Consider the following 26,736-nt stretch of genomic DNA (forward strand, 5'->3'; position numbering starts at 1 on the left):
CATGAAAATTGGAAGTTCTTGTGTTGGAACTGACCTTGGAGTTTCTTCTCCAAATTCAGTCTTTCACAAGATCAAAAGGATGCTATTCAAACTGCCTGAGGAGAAAAGTAATCAATAGCACCACTGAGTGGTAAAGCCTGTGGACCACAACAATGACCTTGTAGTCATTCTTGGGTTTTGGAATTTGTTGTGGCTGGGGTATGGAAGAGTTTTGAAATTTTTGGTTAGCAAAACAAATGAAGGTTGTAGATAAAGTTTAATGAGCCCCTCTGATTGGAGTTTGAAAAAAAATCTGTTAAGGGATATAGCCAGCGGGTACCTGGTTCATAAGGTTTTGAGAGGCAACAAAGACTCTTATCTATTAAGTACTGGTTATTTGAGGTGTAATTTGAGTGGTATTTTAGTCAGGAATCTAGCTTCATTCTGCCTATCTTCTGAACCACTGAGTGCATTTTGAATGAAGGGGTAATAGTCTAATTTGCTTAGCATGGTGAAAAGGTGCAGAGGTAGGCGCACATCCGCTGTTGATTTTGAATATAATATAACCAGTCGCTTCTGTCTTAAGTCGTTTGGAATTCCTTGCCTTAGAGCATTGTACATTGAACTGTGAGCAAGGACAAAACAAAGCAAAACAAAAACTTTCTTCCATAAGTTGTTTTTATGGGGTATTTTATCATAGCAACAGGAACATATTCTGGCTTTGATAGATTTACCTTTTGGGCGTCTTTGTCCGGTTTTTCCTGTTCAGGATTCATGCCTCATAGCAACATCATTCTCACTTCTTTTTCTGCTACAATATAAGAAAATAGAAACTACTATATGCCAAAGGGAAAGGTCCAGAATAAAATACATTTCCAGGGATTCCCATAGCGAATTAGATACTGAAACTTTACAATAGTAAAACAAAGGTCACTTGGAGGGAACTTTCGCTTTCAAAACTTTGCTTCATGTTTTTAAAAGAAAGTCTGTAGGTGACTATTACTTAACCATTTCAATGGAGCTATAAGATTACAAAATCCTAAAAGGTTGTATTTGAGATTCTTATCACTCCCTTCTGAAAAATCGTGATGCTCTTCAGGCATTTCATTTTTTTTTCCAGTCATGCTTGAAGCTACACTAACAATGTCTCTACAAAATTTTAAGAACTTAATATGTTAGTATTGTTTAAGTATATGAAGACACAATTCTTAACCTCAAAGAAGACCACAAATCACGCATTAAGACATCTGTTTTGTGGGACCTTACTAATCACTATCTTTTGGTGGTTTCAAGTTATTCAATTTGGGTGGCCCAAAAAGATTTGTCCTAACTTTCAAAGAAGTTCTTATTATTACTTTTTTTAAAAATTTCTAAAACAGACAGTATGGCAAAATTAAGCTACATTCTAATTTGGAAATATTAACCTTATGTAGCCAGCCTGAGAGTCATATGTGACTCAGGCATATGCCTGCATGCACATAGAAAGGGGGAGGGGGGAGGAAGACGAAAGATGGTGATAGAATAAGATGGGCGTGTGCATAGCAGGAAGCTCAGTGCATTCTTGACAAATTCTCTTTCAAAATACCATAGCAAAGGCACATGACCTTTTATGTCTTTAGATGGAAACATTAGCCATTGTAGTCATGGGATGTAATGATATTTGGAAGCACTGTATCTGTTATAAGTTTAGCAAACTGTGGAGTAGTTAGCTACCTAGTAGCCTTCTGAGTTCTAGGAATGGATTTCTCTAAGAAGTAGATGCCGGAAGATTGAAGCAGAAAGAAACCATGGTAAGGAATAAAATATGATGGGAATATGGGGATCAATATAAAATTGATACTGCTTTCTGTAAAAATAAAATTAAGAATATATATATATATAAATATATATAAATTGATTTTTTTCAATGGTAAAATAAAATTCCAACAGTTAAACTGGCTTTTTTCATAGCCCACAATTTAAATGTTCAGAGTAGACTGAGACAACGACTGTAATACGTGGCAAATTAAAGTCAGATACTCTGTTCCTGATTGAAGAAGTGTACAAATCATGGAAACTCTGAATTTATCAAAGCCAAAATTTGAATTTACTTTGCCCACAATATCCTCTGAGGCAAAGGCTTTCCCAAACAACTGAGTGATGCTGACGGACAGTTCTACCTCCCATTAGAGGTAAACGATTTTGTTTTTTTTCCTGTTTTGCTGAATAAACTACGTTACTTCCTCTTCTAGCTGTAAAAGCCTGCAGTTCACTACAGGATATCTGGGTAGAAAGGGTAAGGTTCTTGGCTTTCTCTTCATACATTCAAAAATAGAACTAAAAAGCCTCTGTGAATTGAAAACGACAGTGAATTTCTGCTGCTTCCACTGAAAACTCAATTCTGAGTCTGCTAATATCTTACCTTTGGGGGGAAACATTGTTATGAAGAATGGAGACTTCAGTGAGGTAATATCTATTTATAAGTTTAAGTGGTGAAAATGTTCGCTGAAACTGCTGCATGCTTTCTGAGAGGAAATGTGGCTGTCTAGATAGAAAGCTCCTTTCTCTACAATTTAACATGTCACTGACAAAAACCAGGGGTCCAGATTTTTATTAAACATTGCTCCTAACAATTCTATGTTAAAATTGAGATTGTGGTTCATTAAATGCATTTTTGTTAGTGTGAGCCAACGGGAGAAAATAAACTTACAATTTTAAACCCATGGTTTGTGTCAACCAAATTAAAGCAGCATTCAAGTAGTAAATGCATCTAAGTGCCTTAATCTTTTCATAAGATGAGACTTGACATGTTTTCTCGGATTGGGACATTTTCCATGCATGCATTTTCCGGTGGGATGTGATGGCTTCAAATAGCACAAAAGGATTTTCATCAAGCCCTAGAACTTAGCACAGCTGTTGAGTCTCAATGGGGCTGATTCTCAGCTTACGATGAACATTTCTTTGGATGTATTTTTAATTTGAGAACATGGGAAGCATTTTCAGAAAGCGTTCCAAGCATTTTGCTGTCTTTTTTAGAAGGAATTTCTTCTGTGGTTTTTAAAAAATGTGTTCTTTTAAAGTCTGCTAATTTTACATGTGGAATTTGATTCTTCTATATGTAAAATTATCCATAATATGTAAAATTACATATGATTCTATGTGAGATTGTAAGCCTTAGTAAAATGTATTTAATGTGTTTATTAGGAAAAATATAAAAGAAACCTATTTACACTAACATTTTCCTTCCCCTGAGATGAGGAAATCAGTGTAATTTGTACCCATTTAATTTTCTCTGAGTGAAGTGTTGAAGAGAGTAAATTCTCCCCTTAAAAAATTCTCCAAATGAAGTTTATTTTTTTTTCTATAAAAATTTAGGATAAGTGCTTTATTGTACTACTGGTTTTTTTCCAGTAACAAAATGAAACTAACAGCTGTAGACTACATGAGCATGACTCACAGGATGGCACTATGTGTATATTATGGTTGCCAAGCGGCACCATACTGTCTGCTATTGAGAGAGCTCTGCCTAATCTCTCTGACCACAAGTATGGGTGGGGCTTTTTTCCTATAGCAAACTTGTTCCAAAGTGACTGATACTTGGGCCAGTATAGGAAATCCAGGCAGGCTAAGAAGCTGCAAAGCCCTGGGAACCTCAAGAAAGGCTAAAATCAGCAGCATTCCCTGGACAGACCCTCTTTAGAAACAGTTTTAGTGGGGTTGTGACAAAAGATGTCCTCATAAGACTTAAAAGTTCTGCGTGGAGTTTTGCCACCAGACGGTTTCCCCTTCCCCCACTCCACCCAGGAAGTTTAATGGGAAGAAAGATAGGTTATTCAAACGGCTTCTGAGAGTAGACAAGGGAAGAAGGAAATTAATCATCCATGTGTCCCCAGCAGCAGACTTTAACACAAAGTTGGAGCTTAGTAGGGACTGGATGTTTGCTGAATTGTAGAACCCTAGGGGAAGGGAGAGGTTTCTGTTGGCTGACTCTGTGCTGATGTCTTACTTTCTGCAGCTGTGGATGTGTGTGTCCTAGAAGGCTGAGAAAGAAATTATTCACTAGAGCATGAGACATTTTCCACTTGGTCAAACTTATTGCTCAAGATTGGAAAAATAATACTTGCCTGAAGTTTCTCGTGGTATAAAATTATAATATACCACTAGAGTTAGACTTACAAATTGGCAACTGCCTAGGCACATTATTCTGAAGCTGTTGAAGAAAAAGGGACAACACTTTGAACTGGAAGTGTTTCTCTCTGCCTTTAAGGAGAAATGTCACTGTGAATAAGATAGTCCAGAGGTTATTTATGGTCCCTCAAAGTTCTCCTTTCTTAAAACACAAGTGATTCTAATCATGGCGAAAGGTTAAGCTGGTGAAAAATTAGCTAATGAGTTTATAGGCTAGGCTATTCAGTCAGTTGGTAGATTTTTCACAAAATAGGAAGGTCTACATTTTGAAATGTACTAAGTAATTCAAAAGGAGGTAAGGGAGCCAAAAGGAGAGCATAGAATAAAGAGACATTTTCTGACTTCACACATCCTGCCTACTTATTAACCAAGAGTGTAGTTAAAGTACATAGTTAGGTCACAGGAGCAGAATATATTTATAAATGTGGATACTGTCAATCATGGGGTGAAAATTTCCATGTTTGGAAAGTTCTTTTTTTTTTAATTGGATATCTTTTATTTACATTTCAGATGTTATCCCCTTTCCCAGTTTCCGGCCCATAAACCCCCTACCCCATACCCCCTTCTTCTATGAGGGTGTTCCCCCACCCATCCACCCACCCCTTCCTGCCTCCCCACCCTGACATTCCCTACACTGAGGGGTCCAGCCTTGGCAGGACCAAGGGCTTCTCCTCCCATTGGTGCCCAACAAGGCCATCCTCTGCTACACATGCAGCTGGAGCCATGGGTCCTTCCATGTGTACTCTTGGATGGTTGTTTAGTTCCTGGGAGATCTGGTCGGTTGGTATTGTTGTTCTTAAAGGATTTTAAACCACTTTAGCTATTTCAATCCTTTCTATAACTCCTCCTATGGGGACCCCATTTTCAGTTCAATGGTTGACTGCGAGCATCTGCCTCTGTATTTGTCATGCTCTGGCAGAGTCTCTCAGGAGACAGCTATATGCCTGTATTTCTTTTTTTGTTTTTTAATTTTTCATTATATATTTCTTTACTTGCATTTGAACGGTTATTCCCTTTCCTGGTTTCCTGTCCATAACATGTTTGGAAATTTCAATTTCACTTCTTAAACTTTATTACAAACATATGGCTTAACTTGTTTTTGTAATTCCCATATCTTTTCAATCCTTTATTTTCCTCCTAAAACATTTTTTAATTGACAAATAGTGGTGGATGTTTATAGACTACCATATGATCTTTTGATCACAGACTTACCTTTCTGTGGTAAAAATATTAAAGACATGTTCTTTTAGAAATCTTGTCATATATGATGTTATTTACTGTGATCGCCATGAAATGAAGTACATTGTTATAACATTTTCTTGTTTAACTTGTTACCTTTTGTTTTTTAAGTTTTAATGGTTTGAGACAGGGTTTCTTTTGGTAGCCTTAGGTGTTCTGAAACTTGCTCTGTAGAAGACCTGGCCTCAAAACTCAGAGATCCTCCTTCCTGAGTGCTATGATAAAAGGCATGCAGAACCAGGCCTGGCTAACTTTCTACACTTTAATTTCCATTCCATTTTCTCTGTTTTCCCTCTGGCCTCTGGCAGTCATTTTCTGTTTTCTGTTTCTAAGAAATCAATTTTTTTTTAATTTCACATATAAGCGAGATTATGAGGCATTCTTTTAACCTGGTGTATTTTACTTAGTATATTGTCTTTCATTTCTACCCATTTTGTTGCATGTAATATATTATGCACTATTTCCTTGTGCATATATGCTACACTTCTATTCATTTTTCTGTCAACTTATTGATTTCATAACTTGGCTATTTGTGACTAATCATGAAATTAGCATAAGAGTATTGATATATCAACATGATGATTTCAATTATTTAGATATATGCTCAAGATTGGAGTTACTGGATCATACACTTCTATTTTAAGGTTTTTGGAAAATGAATTTTGTTTTCAAAAGTTACTATACAGATTCACATTCCTACCAGTAGTGCTCAAGTGTTCCTTTTCTGTATGGCTTCTGTGTGTTGGTTTTGGCCTGAAGGGAGGCTGAGGCATTTCTGTGGGTAAGTCAGAGAACTCAACGTTGTGCTTGACTTAACATGAAACATCCAGAATTTCTCACATGAGAGCTGGGTCTAATGGCAGATTCAGTTCAATGGCTGCTTGAGAGGCTTCTGAAGTCTTTGCATTTGAACTTTCTCCAGCATGAGGGGGATGTTTACAACAAACAAAAGCCAATTAGAAACCCTTTTCTTAACTTTGGATCACACTCATTGCAATCAACAGCATAGGAGTGGAGATACAATGATTTCCTCCACATACATTCGGTATAAACCCCGAGACCCACTCTTTGCCAGCCAGTTGAGTCTTAATGAATCTTAACAGGAAATGAAAAAGAAATCGTTTTATTGGCGAATATATTTTGTTTCACAAGAAATTAAAAAAATGCTACTGATTGTGTACATTTCACCAAGTTTTCCTTAAAGATAAGATCTTAAGAAACTATAGTATATTATCAAAAGCAGGAAGTTGAATGTGATATAATACAATGAACTAGACTGTGGAACTTATTTATATTTCATCAGTTCTGGCAAGTACTCATGTGTGTGAATTTTATCACATACATTCGTATGTTCAAACAATATCACCATCTATTTGAAAATTCTTCATTAGCACAAACGTTCTTCTTACATCTGAACCCACCCTAGACTATAGTACGTTGATAACTTTTCATAGGCTTTCTACAGCACCATTTTATTTTTGTTTTGAGGATACTATACAAATAGAATGAAGTAATATATACCCTTCTTAGAGGGGGCATTCTCATTTAGTTATTTCCTTTGAAACCTATATATTTTGTTTTCTGTATCAATAGATGATTCACTTTTTACTAAACATGCCACCAGGACGGGGCTATAACAAATTTTATTTATCTATTTACATATTGATCTACTAAAGTGACTGAGTTGTTTCCATTCTGTTTTGGAGGGAGAATATTATAGTTAAAAGGCAGTGAGCATTTAGTTGCAAGTTTTTTATGCCTATAGTTTGATTTTTCTATGGCACCAACATAGAAGAGTTTCTAGGCTTATATAGTCTATGTACTTCTGGTTCTGCTAAAATCTGTCAAATATCTTTGCAGAGCAGTTGTACTTTTCTAAAGAGAATCGATGTATGGGAGATCTACTTGTTCTGCCTTCCTGTAACATTTGCGGTTCCAAATACTTTTGTTTTATACAACCTAGCAAGTATAATATTATATCTCATTGTAGTTTTAAGTTGTATTTCCATATATAATAATGAATGCCCCCTTTCTCTCTCCCCATTCTCCCCTATTCCCTCCTCCTCCTCTTTCTCTTTGTCCCTTCTCTGTTTGTGTGTGTGTGTGTGTGTGTGTGTGTGTAAGTGTATGTGTTTCACAGTTGCATTTTGATAAAAACAAACTGTTTGTCTCCTTTCTCCATTTTCTAGTTACATTGTTTTCTTCAAATTGTGTTTCTTTAACATCAAATACAAATTTCTTTTTAGATTTGTAGCATTCAAGCATTTTTCGTCAAAACTTTGCCTTTCTTTATATCTTCTTAACTTCCTCCTTCATAGAACAGAGTTTTGAATTTTAATGAGGTCAAATTTAATTATTTTATTTTGTTTCTTCCTATACCATCATTTTGTGTAATAGCTGAGAAATAATCACTAACAGATTCTGAGCACTTCTCACATCCAGGTGCTTTATAGTGTATGGTTTAACAAAGTTTGTAACAATAATGCACTTTTATTCTCCTATGAATATTATATAGTTGTCAAAACACCATTTATTGCAGGGCTATATTTTCTTCACTTCTGTAAAAATAGGGAAGTGTGCTTTTTTATATTTGTCTGTTCTTTTTACTTTAACTTACTTAACTAACTTTTTTTAGTGTTCCAAAATACCATGTTGTCTTGATGGCTGTGGCAGTCACAACTGGGTAGGGCGGAGCGAGCTTAGAATTGCAGCTGCTTGGCAGGCTGAAGCAAAAGTTAGGAGTTCAAAGTTCACCTGGATTACAGAGCAAGTTAAAGGTCAGCCTAGTTAACTGAGTGAAACCTTGTCTGGAAATTTAAACTAAAGAAGGTACAAAATCATGTTCAGTGATTGTCCTAAATTTGTCTTTCATAATTATCTTATGTGTTATAGATTTTTTGCCTCATGATAAAAATTTTCAAATAAGTGGCAACATATTCTACAAAAATATCTGCTGGGGTTTGGGATCCTATTATACTATATATCTAGCTGGGGAGAGTGTACATCTCTCCTGTTGATTCTCTGTGGTGATAAAAACAACAGGGGAGGAAAAGGGTTAATTTCAGTTTAAACCTCTTAGGTCAACTCAAGTGAAGAAAGTCAGGGTAGGGACTCAGGGAAAAAATAGCAGAAACTGAAGCAGCTGCTTACTGCCTGGTAGTCCATGGCTCACTTAGCTTGCTTTGTCATACAACCCAGGGTCACCTGACCAAAGGTGATACCACCCACAGTGGACTGATGGAGACATTTTCCCAGTTGAGGTTCCCTCTTTCCAGATGACTCTAGTTTGTGTGAAATTGACAAAAACTAACAAGAACACCATCTAGACCTTTAAATATAATTTTGAAAGTTTTCTGAGAATTTCATGCATGACTTCACTTTATTTGCATCAGCCACCCCACCCTTTCCTTCTCCAACTCTACTACCTCAAACTCTGCTTCAAAACCTCATCTTCTAATACTATTATTGTTATATATGTAATATCTATATTTTACAATTATATAATATATAGGTATATTATTTTCATAATATATAGAGATAAATACATAAAGTGTATTGTAAATACAACTGTTGAGAGATGGCCACTTGGGATTGGGTAATAGTCTTTATAATATTCCAATCCATAAACACGCTATATTTTTTAATATAACCCTGGATGTTACCAGCATTTTGTAGATTTCAATATATAGTTCCTGTGTATGTTTTGCTAGATTTATATACAACTATGTAAGGAGTTTTCAGCTGTTATACATGTATCACATTTATGTCTATGGCATTTTTATAAATTAATTTTATTTTTTTACTTATTCTTTTTATATCATACACAATCACTCACTGACCCCCCTCCTGGCCAATTACTCCCACAATCTTTCCCCATCCCTCTCTTTTTCTCCTTTGAGTATTGGGAGCCCCTGGGTATCCCCCCCATGGCACTTAAAGTCTTTATGAGGCTAGGCACTGCCTAGATTCCTTCATTTTAATCCTTGAAAGTCACCATTTTCAAATAGATAATATGTCTTTTTTGCTTTATATTTGCCCTTTATTTCTTCTTTTCTTTGTTATATTATGCTAGCTAGAGCTTCTGGTAGTATCTTCAATGAGGACACTATATGCAGTTGATTTTGTTGAGATGGTTTCTGAATATTTCCAGGTTTTATAAAGTTTTAATATGACTATAGGATTTTGACCAGTGCTTTTCCTTTACTAGTTGATATGTTCCTGTGATATTTCTTCCTTCACATATTAATGAAATTGATTAGAATGTTTCATTTTAAAACTTCAAATTCACCCTTTGTTCATATTTCATCCTTTTTATATGTCACTGTGCTTTGCCGCCATCCTGATAACATATATTTTTTTCATCCAGCTTTTATCAATGGGCTTGTGGCTTATTTCTGTAATTTATTCCAATGAATGATACTGTTATTAGCATTCACACATGAATTTTATCATTCTCAAAGTTTTAATTCCTTTGGTTGCAATACATGGAGATAGAAATCTTGAGTCATGCAGTAATTCCATGTGTAAGCACTTCCAACCTGTTTTAAAAAGCAGCACCATATTTAATGTTCTAACCAGAAATGGATATACTCTAACTGTTTTCCATGTTCTCTAATGTTTCTTATTCCTGACTTGCCATTTTATTCTAGTGGGTATGAATGGTCAGCTGAAGGTTTTGGCTTTTATTGCTGAATCCAGGACAGGTTTCATATGGTCATCTAACCATTTTGCAATTAGATTTACATTAACTCGATAATTCTACCCAGATATTTGTTCATCAAACCCCCTCAGCACAGTACACTTACTGAATCACATATCATCCATGTAAAACATCAGCTGTGACACATAAGTTCGGATAGGATCATGCCTCCTGGGGCTTCAACTTTTGAGCAAATTGGATAGTCAATGTCACCTCTAAGTGTTCTTCCTACCAAGAGTATTTTCCTACCAAGAGTATTAAGCTTGCTATAATCTTTGGGGCAAGGGGGGGGGTCTCAGGAGGAGGCTATAATATTGCAGTTGTCCACCTTCATTTGTGTTTACACATCATACAGAACCATTTGAAAACCATACCAGAATTTAGTTCTTCAGTTAATGGACTATATCCTAAAACATAATGGTCCTGACATAAAATTTGATTTACATTGCATGGGGGTATTTTGGAGAGTTAAAATCTGGTATATATAATTTGCTTTTGATAATGGATTATTGCTATACATTTTTATGATGACCAGCTCAAGTGGCATGGCAAGTCTCTAGGAAGGCCAATTAACAATTACAACAATATTTACCTGAAAACGATGACAGTTCTCCCCCCAAATTACAATAATGTGTAATGTGATTCACCTATAAGACATCTCAGAAAAGGCTCCTTATATATAGTATTGTCATCTGTTGACACCGTAAGTATTATTTCTGCTACATTGCAACCTTTATTTGCTGCAGAGGGTGTGACCTGAAAGCCAATAAACATTAAATGTGTGTGGATCATTTAGTCCATTTATTTTCTTAGTTTATTTAGGGATCATAAGCTGAATAACTTATAGTCATGAACTAGAAGGTAAGAAGTGGATATCAAGGTAAAGTACCATGGGGTCCTACTGCTGACTCTTTTTTTTCTGGCACATACTTGGTAGGTTCTCCACACATCTTTACATGGTGGAAGGCAAATCTTTGAGAACATTTTTACAAAGTTGGCAGATCCATTCATGAGGATTTCACTTAACCACTTTCCTCCAAATCCCACCCTTTAGGGTCATTATGTTGGTGAGTAGGTTCTAACATAAAGATTTTAGGGAACCACAAACAACACAAACAAAAAAATAGCAAAGCCTGAGTGGTTTACCCAAATGTGGAAGAATGGCACATTTGAAACAGAATGTTATCTGTCACCTTTATTGGGTTATGTCAACATAGTCCATACAAATAAATAGTTAGACATTCTACAGAGCTAGAAGACTTGTGATTTACACAAAGTGCCTTACTTATTGACACCTACTAGGACTAGACTGATTTTCTTGGTTTGGAAGTATAAGAACTTGAAAATAATCAGAAACAAGTACAATGCAGAATGCTATCAACAATTCCTAAGGCAAAAGGACAGTAGAATCTGTAGGCAGAATTCAGGGGCCTGTTTTGACTAGAGAGAACAGAGAGCAATTTAGATGTTTAATATCGCCAGCTTCACTTGGATTTGTCGTTGCGTTTTCATTTCAGTTTTACTATCTATGTGTTTCTAGTCAGTGCTTATAAACTTAAAAGATGACATTTGTTCTGGATGAACTAAGTTGGCCCTATGACAACAGAAGGTAAGTTTTTTTAATAGAAAATGAAAGTGCCTATAGGATATTAATATGAAACTTCAGCTTCAAATTCAAATCCATGGGCTTTAACATTTCTTTTGCCATTTCCTCTTGCTTATTGAGGAATAAGCAATTCTATTCTGTATTTCTACATATTTGAAATTTATAATTATAATGGATATGATCATGATATTCTGCAATTTTATTGTATTTAAGATTGATTAGAAATTTTCGGTGGCAATATTTTGAGTACCTCCATTGCCAAATCATGCCTTGGGCTACCATGATTTTTTCATCATATAAAATAGTCATTGACACATTTAATTCTAATCAGATTAGTGAACATCAAATTCCTAAAAATCCAGGAGAAATTCCAAAATTTATTCTTAGGAAGGTTCTTTATAAAACATGCTCCTGTATCTCATATTAATGTCAGTCAATGTCCAATTTATGGGACAGAACTAGTAGTGGACATAAATTAAAAGATAGACCCCAAAGAATTGCCTATACCACAGTAGGTGTTGATTAGGCAAAGCAGAAATTAATACGTCAGATTGTCCTTTCAGAACAAGCTGGATTAAATGCATGGGCTGAAACTCCCACCTGCAGGTTTCTTTTGTGTGTGTGTGTGTGTGTGTATGTGTGTGTGTGTGTGTGTGTGTGTGTGTAAGCCTCTAATTGTTACAGTTTCCAACTGGTTGAAAGGTATCTACTCAGCTTATATAAATGATTTCCCTTAAAGCATGACTTCAAACATATTAAAATCCCGTCACATGCCTGATTATGTGGTATCGGTCTCTTCTCCTGAGATTTTAGAGTGAAAACCAGAGCTCCAGGAGACCTAAGAAATTTACATACCCCAATTGTCCAATTTTTAAAAAAAGCAATGGCGAAAAGTAGAAAGAGAAGAGTTCTCTAACATGGCTATACTCTGAACAGGAATAGAAAAATGAGATCAAGGACTCCAAGACCATGCTTGCGGGCTAATGTAAACTTTAGATTTAAACAGAACAAGAATCAGAGTCAAAAAGTCTTACTAAGCAGTCCTTAAGGAGGTAAGACCAATGACCTAGCTTTGTGCCATCTTCTGATGTGAAGCAAAAAGACACACATAAAAGCATGGCAGAGATTTCAGGTTCATTCCATTTTCAGTAACCTTATGGGTACAAGTGAGGAGCAGTGGTGTTTTAGCAGAAGCAGCTTCCAGTTACTTGTTATCCGCACAGCTTTGCCTAAGGTAGGATTCCATCTTTGTGAGGAACAAAGATAAAGTGAAATCGTGAGGCCAAGACCCCCAAGAATGTGGAGCCACTTCCTCCTTCCTCCACACATGCAGACCTACACACCACCTAGTGGTGGAAGCAATAAGTACATGAAAAATATTCAAGAGCCTTAGCCAACCAGGAAATAGAAATCAAAACATTGCCACTGTTTTGATACACCCAGAATAACTGCCACCAAGGCGGGGGGAGGAGTATCGGTATCATGTGTATAGTGGTTTGAAGGAGAAATTTCCCACACAGGATCAGATATTTAAAGATGTGGTCCCAGTTGGTGACACTGACAGTGGAAGTTATGGAATCTTTACAAGCTGTGGCTCTGTTGGAGGAAATGCACCACTGGGATGGGGTTTGAGTTTTATAGGTTTGTTCCACTTGCAGTTCACTCTCTGTTTTATGTTGTTGGCTGAAGATATGATCTTTCAGCTTCCTGCTCCAACTGCCTGCTGTCATGCCTCCTCTTGTCATTATGATATTCAACTCTGGAATTGTAGGCTAAAGATATCTTAAGTTCTGGGTCGTAGTAGTTTTATCTCAGAAACAGGAAAGTAACCAACACAACATTAAAGAAAGGAATTCTTTTGTCCTGTTAATTAAAATGTCTATTAGTCTAGCTGTTATGAAAATCATTATGGATATTCTTCAAAACCCCAAAAATAGAACTATCATGTGATTCTGTGATACCACTTACATATCTATTGGAGGAATAGATGATACATGAATATTCATATTTATTTCAGTACTATCCACAATAAGCTATATGTGGAATTAGCCAACCCATAGATCAATGAAAGAATAAAGGAAGTATTGTATAATAGGGGTATTAGTCAAGCATGAAGAAGAAAATTATTTCATTAGAAGGAAAATGGGAAAAAAACCTGGAGGACAGTCTGTTAGACAAAATAAGCCAGACTAAGAAACACAAGTATAACATTTCTTCCAGTGATTGAAGAATTTAACATTATGTATATATAATGAAAGTAGAAAAGAGACTATTTTCGGCTGGGGTGACCAGTGGGAAAGAAGAAGAAGAGGGAGAGAGATCACTGTAATAAGCAAATAAATTACGTTCATGCGTGAAAATATCCGTAAAGAAAACTATTCTTTTGAATAATTACTATGCTCTAAAAAGAAGTAGCTGCAACTTATGCTTATTTTTACAGTACTATCTACAATTGAAAAGATCTGGAATCTTCTTAGGATCTCATAAAGGTGCGTATGTGTGTGTGTGTGTGTGTGTGTGTGTTCATGCATGCATGATTGACTAACTGAATTGATAGATGAAAGGATGAAGGCAGTGATGGCTACCAACTTCATACTTTCCTGTTCAGTTATTCAGTTGGTCCGTGATCATCAAATTATTATTATTTCTGCTCCCTAACATTTTATTGGTACTCTTCTAGAGCACCCCTTGATCACACACTTCACAAATTCCCCAAACAGTAGAACATCATGTACATGCTTCCAGTTGCCTGTATTTCTACAGTTTAAAATAGATTCCATTCATCTATGTGATGTCTATCATTATGCTTCAGCCACATTGCTTTGATTACTATCGTTTCAGATGTGAAAGTCTGCATCTTCTAGGTTTTCTCTCTTATTGTAAGCTCTTTTCAGTTTTGGGGAAAGTTTTTTTTACATCATTTTATGAATAAAGCAGCTTTGATTTGACAGGCATTGGAGTTAATTTGTAGACCAGCATGGCTCCATTGAAATTTATATACTTTTTTATTGGATATTTATTTATTTATTTATTTACATTTCGAATGTTATCTGCTCTCCCAGTTGAGTCTTCAGTCTTAATTCATTTTTTTATTTTTTTCCAGATAGTGCCACCCCCTCCCACACTATTCCACTAGGCCCTATAACTTGACTGACTTCCTTTTCCATTGTATAGTGTGTTGTTTTAATTTTTACATCTCTCAGAAACATGAGCTCCTTACAAAAGCAGCTAGAGATAGCTTTCTCTGTTTTATAATTTCTATTTTTTCCTGGTAATTCTTGTTGCTACCCTCTGGAGAGGGTCATGTGTATAATTTCTTTCTATGAGAAAGCATAATCTGGCAGAGCCCTGGTAATACCATCAGAGGATTTTTTTTTAAACATGGAAACAAAAATTGTAATAAAGTGTTATTTGAAGCAAAATAACAAAATACTTTAAATTTAATGATGATTCCTTTATTCTTGAAAAAGTACAAAGAATTGATGTTCAGTGCTATCCCCACAAGAGAAATATATGATCTAATGTACTTGTTAGTTTGTGTGTTAACTTTTATGTACAAATACTTCAGCGCATCATAATGTACACGATAAATAAATACAGTGTAACGCACTCATTGAAACGTCAGTTTTGTGCTTTGTCTTTTTTTTTTTTATTAACGTGAGTATTTCTTATATACATTTTGAGTGTTATTCCCTTTCCCGGTATCCGGGCAAACATCCCCCTCCCCCCTCCCCTTCCTTATAGGTGTTCCCCTCCCGACCCTCCCCCCATTGCCGCCCTCCCCCCAACAGTCTAGTTCACTGGGGGTTCAGTCTTAGCAGGACCCAGGGCTTCTCCTTCCACTGGTGCTCTTACTAGGATATTCATTGCTACCTATGAGGTCAGAGTCCAGGGTCAGTCCAAGTATAGTCTTTAGGTAGTGGCTTAGTCCCTGGAAGCTCTGGTTGCTTAGCATTGTTGTACATATGGGGGCTCGAGCCCCTTCAAGATCTTCCAGTTCTTTCTCTGATTCCTTCAACGGGGGTCCTATTCTCAGTTCAGTGGTTTGCTGCTGGCATTCGCCTCTGTATTTGCTGTATTCTGGCTGTGTCTCTCAGGAGCGATCTACGTCCGGCTCCTGTCGGTCTGCACTTCTTTGCTTCATCCATCTTGTCTAATTGGGTTGCTGTATATGTATGGGCCACATGTGGGGCAGGCTCTGAATGGGTGTTCCTTCAGTCTCTGTTTTAATCTTTGCCTCTCTATTCCCTCCCAAGGGTATTCTTGTTCCCCTTTTAAAGAAGGAGTGAAGCATTCACATTTTGATCATCCGTCTTGAGTTTCATTTGTTCTAGGCATCTAGGGTAATTCAAGCATTTGGGCTAATAGCCACTTATCAATGAGTGCATACCATGTATGTCTTTCTGTGATTGGGTTAGCTCACTCAGGATGATGTTTTCCAGTTCCAACCATTTGCCTACGAGTTTCATAAAGTCATTGTTTTTGATAGCTGAGTAATATTCCATTGTGTAGATGTACCACATTTTCTGTATCCATTCCTCTGTTGAAGGGCATCTGGGTTCTTTCCATTTTCTGGCTATTATAAATAAGGCTGCGATGAACACAGTGGAGCACGTGTCTTTTTTATATGTTGGGGCATCTTTTGGGTATATGCCCAAGAGAGGTATAGCTGGATCCTCAGGCAGTTCAATGTCCAATTTTCTGAGGATCCTCCAGACTGATTTCCAGAATGGTTGTACCAGTTTGCAATCCCACCAACAATGGAGGAGTGTTCCTCTTTCTCCGCATCCTCGCCAGCATCTGTTGTCCCCTGAGTTTTTGATCTTAGCCATTCTCACTGGTGTGAGGTGAAATCTCAGGGTTGTTTTGATTTGCATTTCCATTATGACTAAAGATGTTGAACATTTCTAAGAGCTTTATCAGTCATTAGTGAAGCCTTCAGGGCCTACATTTTTCATTCTGGAAGGATTATTGATTGTGAATTTTGTTTCCTTTATTTCTAGGTCCATTTAAATTTTAAAATGAAAATTTAAAGTAAAATGTAACTGGTTTCTGTAAAAATCTAAATTTAGTCATGTAAACATTGGCATACTGTTGTTAATAGTATTTTTATAACCCTTGTTCTACTCAATCAGTAATGTCTTCTCTTTCAACTCTTGTTATTAGCAAGTTGTGCTATTTTTTCCTTTAATTTATTTTTGCTAATCAACAGGCTTCACAGTTTTGCTTATGCATTTAAGGAATCAATTTTGGCTTCATTGTTTCTTCTATTATTTCATATTCTTTTTTGCTTACTTATATTGTAATATTGCAAGATTTTTATTTTGTGTTTTTCTACTGATGCTTCTATAATGTAGAAGGTTAGGTCATAGACTTCAAAAATGCTGTCTCTTTTAATATATCTTATAATGTAAAAATTTTCCTGTAATGACTAATTAAAACATTTTTATATTTTTGTGATTTTGTTTACCATCTATTCCTTATCAGTTTGTTTGTAAATGTCTTTATATTTGTTAAAGTACTAAATTTCCTTCCCTTAATTCATCTCTCTTCTTTCTATTTTGCCCAACTTTGCCTTGAATTATCGAGTTTTTGTCTTAGCTCATCTCCAAGGAGCTAAAATTAAGGCACATGATATGCTTACCATATTAGTAGGTTTGTTTCAGTGTTTCAGTGCTGAAAATGAACTGTGGGTCTGGTGTGTTGATAATAATTAGTCATTCATCGTATCCCATTTTACTACTGTATACCTTTGCCCTGATGTGCCTAATTTGTTTGTGTTTGATTTAGGACATTTAGGTGTTAAGGGAATTCTCAAGAATACATTTCATGGTATTATGAAATTATTTATTTAATATTATATTAACTTGTCATTTGTGTTACATAGACATTTCCTTGTGAATATTTGAATTTATTTTATTTGTTTATGTATCTTTGGCTTTCACCATTGAGTGATTTTTCTCAGTTGTTTGCACTTGAATGGCAAGTCCTTCCTTACCTCGAAGAACTTCACTTCAGATTAATATCAGGTCAATTTCATTGAGCTTTATTGGAATTAGAGAGACTTAGAAGTTAAACAAGAGATGGAGACAATGGCTATTCATGTCAGAATAGAACTGAGTGAAGCAGGATAAATAAGTCACTATATATTTTAAAGTTCAGGAAAATAGAAGTATGATTTGGTGGTTATGTATGAGGCTAGTCATCGGTAAAATGTTCAAGCTATGTGTTATAGGGATTGAGTCTGTGTCATAATGGCCATATAACATCATTTATATATATATATATATATATATATATATATATATATATATATATATTTCCAAAGGAGTAGGAACTATGTTTCAAAAATACTAAGATACTATGCATATTAAGGATGTTATGCCATACAATCAATTCCACAGTCCCTATAAACTTATGTACCTGCTTCCAATTGTCAAATTCTGAGTTGTCATGAGAATTAAATCATATAAGGTGAATAAGGTACACTAGTAATTTTCAATAAATTCAGTTGTCATGAAATATGTTACCCACAAAGCTGTAAGTTGGCAGATACATCACCAATCCAAAGAAAATTGAGGTTGACAGGGCTTACAAAGTCATGAGTAGTTTCCTGAGCTAAAAGACATTTAAGCTGTGCTTTGAAATGTATTTATATTTTGTCTTCTCTCATGACTCAGAAGAATTTCACAAAACAAAAGAGAATAAAAGCCGCATGCATCGTGACATTACTATATGCCAGATGCAAACATTGTAAAATTAGTTTCCTTCTTTGAACATATAAACAATGGTGTACATTGTGTGATTTACAGGACTGTAGATAAGATAAATCAAGAAAAACAACTCATAGGCACAGATACTTGTTTTCAAGATTTGTCTGAAAATAGTAGTAATTGTACTACTATAGTATATTTATGGTCAAGAAAGAAAAATAAACAAAGCCAGAAAACTGAATTTAGGTTATATTGGCACCAGATAAAAAAGAATTTGAAATAGGTGGCTTTGGGACAAAGTTTATGAGTTTTTCCAAATTCTGGGGGAGGGGGTAGTAGTAAAATCAGAAATAGATTTTACTGTTAAAATGAAAATCAGCCACAAATGAGCAATGTGTTTTTACCAGTTATATTCCGAAGCCAAAGAAAGTCTTAAAGTCACTGTGTCCTTTGACTTTTATTGAACCTCCTGTTTTGAAGTTCCTGACACTGGAGGAAGACTAGGAAGTTTAAGACAAAGTAATTTGTTTTCTTATAATGCATGTTTTGTCTTAACGTGGTTTGAATTTTGGGAAACATTGTTTATACAAGTGCTTAAGCCACAGCATGGCGGTGACTCTGAACATTAAAAAAAACTTTTGTGTGGAACTAGTTGTATAAGATGTTTCAGAAATAAGTTCAATAATCTTTGCTCAAAGATGTATTGGATAATAAATAACTAATTGAGGTAACTGAGATTGTTTTCCAATTATGAAAGACTTATTTATTTTTTAAACAGAGAACCCTGACTATTTTTAAAACCCCCAAAATGATGCAGTATTTTAACTTTTTAAATTAGGTTCCTTTTTATTATTTTATGTGCATGGGTTTTCTGCCTGCATGTATGTGTATACATCACATGTGTGCCTGTACGAAGAGGTGGTGTACCTTCCCTGTGGGGACTGGGAATCGAACTCTGGTACTTTGCAATAACAAGTGCTCTTAATAACTGAGCAAAACTTCCTTTAATATTATTATTATTATTATTATTATTATTATTATTATTATGAGTAGTATTTTTTCCATGATATCAAAAGGAGAGAGATAATTGAGTATAGATAAGGATGCCAGACTATACTAGAAATTGTTGGAAATTAGACCGGTAACTTGTCAAAAAATTTCCTCATCTCCAATGTGGAAAAGAAAAAAAATGAGTTAAATGATTTAAAAGTGTTTGTGAAAGGGAAAAACAGCCCACTTTTCTGAGCTAAAACAATTATTTCTGGTATTGAAGTTGTGTTAGAGCAGTCCTTTTCAGAGTGATCCCTGAATCCCACGAGATAATTGTTAGAAATGTTTATTAGTGGTCCCCATCTCAGATCTACTGAAAGAAATTCTGGTAGGACTGCATCCTAGATCATTCTGAGGAATGATTAGCTTTGAGGACCAAGTGTTAAAGTATTTGGATTTGTAGTTACAAGATGATTAAAAGTTTTACTTTCAAGATTCTTTTTCATTATGAGTTAAGATAACTGTTGTATTTTCCAGCTACAGACGATCCATTAGCTGGGTGTTAAGGAATGAGCATACAATGGGGAGGTCTACTGAACACTATCACAAAATAGCAAAAACCACTTCAAATACTAGAGAGTTACTAGCAGGAAATCTTAAACGGTCTCACGAAAATCATAAATATATGAGGTAAACGATATGTTATTTAGATTTATTTAAATATTTGACAAAATATTTGACAATGTCTACAGCTATGTCAGCATATGCATTCACAATTTGTCACCTACCATTTGATTGAAACATCCTTAGCTATATCATACTAAAACTAGATAGGTAAGATTTGATGTATTTGGAACACTAACGTATTTGACATTGTAATGTAACAGAAAAGAACATGGACTTTGAAGTTTCATATGGGAAACCTTCTTGGATAATTTGAATACACATTTAATGTCCAGCAATCCAACTTAAAATTTAAGAAACAACTTGCTCAAAGATATAAAGATGGGTGAGAAATAATGTTATCATAGTTTTTAATTTTTTTGAGAAGAGATCTCACATGGCTCCAGGTTGCCCTTGACATGTCTACTTAATAATGATGGCCTTGAATTCTTGATTTTCCTGTCTGAATCTCCCCAAGTTTGGATTGTAGGCAGGTATCACCATTCTGGACTTTCTAATTGTTCCTAATATCAAAGAAAATGCTAATCTACTATAATGTCCATCAATTAAATAAATAATACCTGAGAATTCTAATAAAAATGTACTTATTAATTAAATTTATGATTTAGATGTTTCTGACATGGAATTTTACACTATGATTAAGTGATTAAAGTTATATGTGTATATAAGTCAAATTCAATTAAAATGGATTTATATGAACTAATTTATAAATCAGCATGCATAAAAAATTGCTTGGAAAGTTATGAATGAAAATGTTGGGCCTCATGACTCTTGTATATATAAATGTCTGTGTATGGATAAAACCAGACTCTGAGAATCTCGGGCTGAGTATTTTACATTAATAAAATTTGTTTTGTCTTTGCTTATCTCTGTTTTCTAATAGAACTCATTTCCTTATGTGTAGAAATAATGAAAGATTAAGAATAACATAATTAAGTTTTTTTTAAAAAGGCAGCTTCTTACACAATCTTATCATCAGGGACTTGAATTATTCATTCTAGGAGTGTATTTGCCCTAGAAAAATTGGAAGGAAGCAATCCCTCTTGTTTTAACTGTTCAGTGTCAAGGTTAGTGGTCTACAACCTGGCATTGGTTCATTTCTGAACATTTGTGTTATTGTATAATTACAAAAATGTGCTTTTCATCTTCAAAGTTCCTGGAAAAGTAGTAGTGATGAGAGGCAAGAGACCCCAGTTCAGCCATCACCACTAACTTTCTGTGTGAATTTGTAACTTTTAGTTTTCTGTTTTCTGGCATCATTTTCCTCTTTCAAAAGTTACTGATTCTTATCTAGATGCCTTTACCAGCTCTATAATTTAGGGATCTATAATACATCTAGAAATGTAAATTTCTGGAAACTGATTATGAAGTATGGAAGCTTAAAACAAGAATAAACCAAGTATCCTAGAAATATTGTGGATGAGATTTTCTTTCTGAAGTTCACAGGATGCCTAATGAGCTCTCCTTTAATTTTTCTATTAAAGGGGCTTCAAGCAAATCCCTTTCAAGTGTCTATGTATTTGAACATTGGTGTACTTATGACACCTGGTGGTCAGGCCAAACATCACAGCTAAATTCTAATCCCCAGACACTCATTCATTCCCATTCATTCTCTTCCTCTCAGAGACTTTCTCTCCCTCATACTCATTTGTCTTTCATAAAATTATTCATCCAACAAACAGTCAACTGACACTTCACAGATCAAGACACTTTGCTAGACTTTTATTTTGGAGGAAAAGGTGCAATAAGAGGATGAGTATTTGGCACATAGGAGATTACTAGCTGTTTCCCACAGCAACGACACCTAGAAAGGAAAGTCACCTCATCTTGCCAGAAACATTATGTGATACCCACTAAAGAGAATGGACAGAATTATGGAGACAATGAATTCAGAAAAAAATTACCTTTTTAACTTGTGGATGTCAAAAAGTGTTTCATGGATGAAGTGATTTTTGTCTTTTGGAAGCCTCACTTTGTTCATCAGACAAAACAGCCATTACAAATGTCATTGTTTCATAACATTGGGATCAGAGATTGATCGAGTCCACACACAGTTCTTCTTATAGCATCAAAAATGGACATTTAGCAATTGTTATTCATTTTTATAATGAAACCAAAGATGATAGTATTTGAATAATCTACCTTGTTTGTGTTTGCAAGTATTTTTTAAATTGGCCTTAATATAAACAATACAATATCAATTACTTCACTTAGTCAAGAAAATTATAAAACGGTGATAGTGTTGTCTCTATTTACACTTTACTGAACCAGTTGCCTCATTCAGCTGCATATTTAACTCAGTGGAAAAAATCAAATAGCTGTTTGCCTGAATGACCTGGTTGTTTGACTAAGCCCTGAACTTTCAGCTCAGTAAATACAGTTTATCCAACAGTTACATGCACTCACTGCACAGACATCAAATAGGTTTTAATACTGTATGGGCTTTGTCTGATTGACCACATTTTTATGATTTTTAATTGTCTGTGTCCAAGAGCCCTATATTACTTTCAGAGTAAATCAAGAAACATTGCAACGTATGTATTTTACTTGCCCACTTGAATACATGTTATCATTAAGACTGTCTCATTTTTTTAACTTTATTAAATATGTAGCAAACTAACTGCCCTTTTTAAGTACTAAAAAGTACAATGAAGCATTAAAATCGTCTCTATTCTTTTGTGTTTGAAATCAGCATATATAAAACATATTTCATAAAAATTATCAAACGTTTAGCAGTTAAACTTTTGCTTCAAGGATAAAATAAGTTGTACTGTAGTGGCTTTGGGCCAAAAGTAATAATGATCTAACATAAAACAAAACCAAGAACAAGGACAATGTCCTATTAGGAAATGAATGTTTAATCTGGATAAGGAAGATTTGAGAAAAGACATGATTGTTATCTTGAGATGTTTGAAGAGCTTTTATGTCTAACAGGGAGTAGTCTACTTTATCTTTTTGACAGGAATAACTAAGTTGGAACAACATGGGAACAGATTCTAAGCCACTAAATAGATGAACGATATTTCTAAAATTTATGACCACTGAAAATGACATTTCCATGATTAATTTTCTTTTTTTTCTTTTTTTATTTTTTTTATTTATTTATTTTTTATTAACTTGAGTATTTCTTATATACATTTCGAGTGTTATTCCTGGAATTGAAAGCTATAGGGAAGAAAGCATTGCTTGGCATAACTGGATACCACCTAGAGCCTCTGGTAGTTGACTGAAATGTTAAGAAGAAGATAGTTGCAACGTATGTGAGTGCCTGAAGCTGCCATGGTATTGCTAAGAAACACAGAACTTTGTGGAAAGAGCTTATAAAATGTGTTACAAACAAAACAAACCATGCTTTCAGTCAAATTTTGAAGAAGGGAGCTCTGTTTTTCCCAAGACTTTATCATCCAAAAAGCCCGGTGACCTGCCAGCCCTTCCTTAGAGTCTTAATCTACCAGTCATTTACATGAATTCATAGTTCACAATAGCAACCATTTAATAATTTATAAGATAGCTATTGAACATGGATTAAGATTTCATTCATCCTGAGATGGTGACAATAACTCTGCTAAATCTCAAATGTTAGGCAGAAATAGTTATACAAATCCAACATGGAATTTCACAAGAGTGTTGGGATATTTGTCTGGGGGCTCTTTGGCTATGAGATCTTGGATGTTGGTTAGCTATGAAACTTTGGTGATTCTTTGTCAGAGTAAAAACCTAGCTAAATTGTTGTCAAAATAAGGATCTTAAAAGATCATGTAAATGTTCTTGAAAATATCTTCCTCACTACTATTTATCTTTTGGTAAATTGCTTACTATTTTAATTTTACATAGATGACAGCTTTTGAATTTATGAAAGTTCATATTTAAACACCTCTGTGGTAGGAATACAACCAATATGTATATTCACATGTTTTGACATGCCTTTGACTCTGTCTTTGCTCTATTTTCCACAGAAATCACGATGCAAAGGCTTTTCCTAAGGAAGGAATATAAATGCTAAAGATGGGAAGTAACAGAACAAACAGTATGAGAACAAAGTACATTTATTTGCAAATGCTGTTTCAGTTCTCTCTCTTTGCAACCACCTATATCTTTTGGCAGGAGCCATAATTCCACAGTTTTTCTTGATGAACATACTGAGATATTCAAGATGGGCAGCAATAGTACCAGCACTGCTGAGAGTAATTGCAATGCCACTAATTTGACATTTCAGAACTCTCTGTATGCAACCACCTACATTTTCATATTCATCCCGGGTCTCCTGGCTAACAGTGCAGCCCTGTGGGTTCTGTGCCGCTTCATCAGCAAGAAGAATAAAGCCATCATTTTCATGATCAACCTCTCAGTGGCAGACCTTGCTCATGTCCTGTCCTTACCTCTTCGGATTTACTATTATATCAATCATCACTGGCCATTCCAGAGGGCCCTTTGCCTGCTGTGCTTCTATCTGAAATATCTCAACATGTATGCCAGCATTTTTTTCTTGACCTGCATTAGCCTCCAGAGGTGCCTCTTTCTTCTCAAGCCATTCAGAGCCAGAAACTGGAAGCGGAGGTACGACGTAGGCATCAGTGCTGCTGTCTGGATCATTGTGGGGACTGCCTGTTTGCCACTTCCCATCCTAAGAAGTGCTGGCTTAGCTAATAACAGTGAATCGTGCTTTGCTGATTTAGGGCTTCATGACATTAGTATGGCTTCATCCATTGGCATGGTAACTGCAGCTGAACTTGGAGGGTTTGTATTGCCTGTAGTAATTATTACGTATTGCACATGGAAAACAAGAAAATCTTTACAGGAATTCCAAGATCCACCTCAGAATATTAAAGAGAGGAAAAAGGCTTTGAGAATGGTTCTAATGTGTGCAGTGGTATTCATAGTCTGCTTCACTCCTTACCATCTCAATTTCCCGTTCTTTATGATGGTAAAGCAACGTGTCTTCTCAAACTGTTCCTTTATTAAGAGCACTCTATATTTCCACATCATTTCCTTGTGTCTTGCAAATCTGAATTGCTGTCTTGATCCAGTTGTGTATTATTTTATGACTTCAGAATTTCGCGATCAATTTTCAGAACATGGGAATTTGGTCATCCAGTCATGTTTGCGTTGTAAAGACAGTACTCTGGAAATTCGTCAGAGGAAGGAGAATCTTCAGACTATCTCTCTGGAATGTTTGGATGTTCCAACACAATGTGATGAAATGGCTGTTTAAAGTAATCTATATACAGTGTCAGTTGAGCCATTTCAAAGTTATACTGGGTATCGTGAAGAAACTCGGCCACTTCTTTCAAAATAATGTCTACAGGCGTTCTCTATGCCAAGATTATTAATGGACTTGAGAAAAAAACTATCTTCACACAATGTGATAATCTAGAGACATAATCACATATCTGTTCCTCAGTAATGGGACCAATAGTCTCACCTTTAAATGAGAAAAACAAAACACATTACAATCTAGTGGACATGTACAAGTTATGCCAACCTTAAAAAGTCTACATTAGAATATGACCCTATCTTTATTTAGAAAACCTACACTACTTTAGCCAATTGTTTTACAGAGTGATGGCTTTTCACATTGATACAAATTATAGAAATTAGCGACAGTATAACTTAAAATATCTGTAAGATTATCTTTTTTCCCACCTCGAAGAAAAAAATATCAATTTAGATGAGCCTCTCAAAATCACCATTGAATCCACAGACAATGCGAACACCTGAAATAGAACTGTGCTCCACGTATTTAAAAATGAGGTTAAAGGCTTAAGACAAAAACTCTGTCTGAATGATTGTGAGTTTGTGATATGATACACATTTTTGTTTACTATCACTAATTTGGAAATATTCTCATATATCTTTCTTAAGATCCACCTGGCTAGGTGTATTATTTCATATGTAACTTCACTAGATACATTTAAATTGACAGGTTAATGAAGACTCACACAACTCATACAGTTTTCATTTTGGTAAGATTTAGTTGAGCCTAATTATTTTTGAGTAGAATATACGAATGAACTGAATCAAATTTTATCATTAGTGCAGAACAAATATCGCCACTTAAAAAACCCTGTAGCTGAATTATTACTAATATAAATCATTCACACTGGAAAATTTGAATCTTTCCATTTTCAAATATTGGGTATCATTAAAACGAAATTTTATAAAACTGTGGTTAGTTTTATAAATTACTGTTTTTGTCTTGTCTCTCCTTTTTTGGTGTCTACTTTTTTCAAGTAGCCTTTAACTTTTATTATATTTTTCGGTTAGCATATAAAGGAATGGATTTCATGGTGATATTTTCGTATGCATATATTATCATACTTGGTTTTTATTTGCTCCCCACAGCCTTCCCTTGGTGACCCTCCAATTCCTGTTGGTACCTTCCTTCCAAATTCTCTTTTTTTGCACTCTTAATACAAGTGTTTATTACATCTTGTATTTGATTACCTCCTTTATCATATTTTGTATGCATCCTGTTTACATCTCTCCTTCCCCTCTTTACTTTTATGTTTTACATATATATTGCATATTATAAATATATGATTGAAAAATGTGATATTTGTCTGACTTATTTTGCTTAACACACTGATATTCAGTTCCCAAAATGTAATTTAATTCTTCTTTACTGATCAATAAAATTCCATTGTTTATACATACTACAT

At 35.1% G+C, this 26,736-nt stretch overlaps 1 protein-coding gene across 5 annotated transcripts; it reads left to right on the forward strand.

Moving 5' to 3' along the window:
- Positions 1-1,598: 1,598 nt before the first annotated feature.
- Positions 1,599-26,736, forward strand: P2ry10b (P2Y receptor family member 10B). 5 transcript variants are annotated; one of them, XM_006257166.5, is made up of 2 exons: positions 1,599-1,769; positions 24,034-26,735. In XM_006257166.5, exon 2 carries the CDS (start codon positions 24,231-24,233, stop codon positions 25,287-25,289), a length of 1,059 nt encoding a protein of 352 aa, XP_006257228.1. In that variant the 5' UTR covers positions 1,599-1,769; positions 24,034-24,230; the 3' UTR covers positions 25,290-26,735. The 5 variants fall into 5 exon arrangements, with proteins under 5 accessions (XP_006257228.1, XP_006257231.1, XP_006257230.1 ...); XM_006257169.5 differs by lacking the exon at positions 1,599-1,769 and adding an exon at positions 1,995-2,150; XM_006257168.5 differs by lacking the exon at positions 1,599-1,769 and adding an exon at positions 2,185-2,254.

The sequence above is a fragment of the Rattus norvegicus genome, chromosome X (genome assembly GCF_036323735.1).
Source record: "Rattus norvegicus strain BN/NHsdMcwi chromosome X, GRCr8, whole genome shotgun sequence".
Lineage (NCBI taxonomy): Eukaryota > Metazoa > Chordata > Mammalia > Rodentia > Muridae > Rattus > Rattus norvegicus.

What these genes read in the sequence shown, in the direction of transcription:
- P2ry10b (XM_006257166.5), top strand. Translation starts at nt 24,231, where the DNA reads ATGGGCAGCAATAGTACCAGCACTGCTGAGAGTAATTGCAATGCCACT.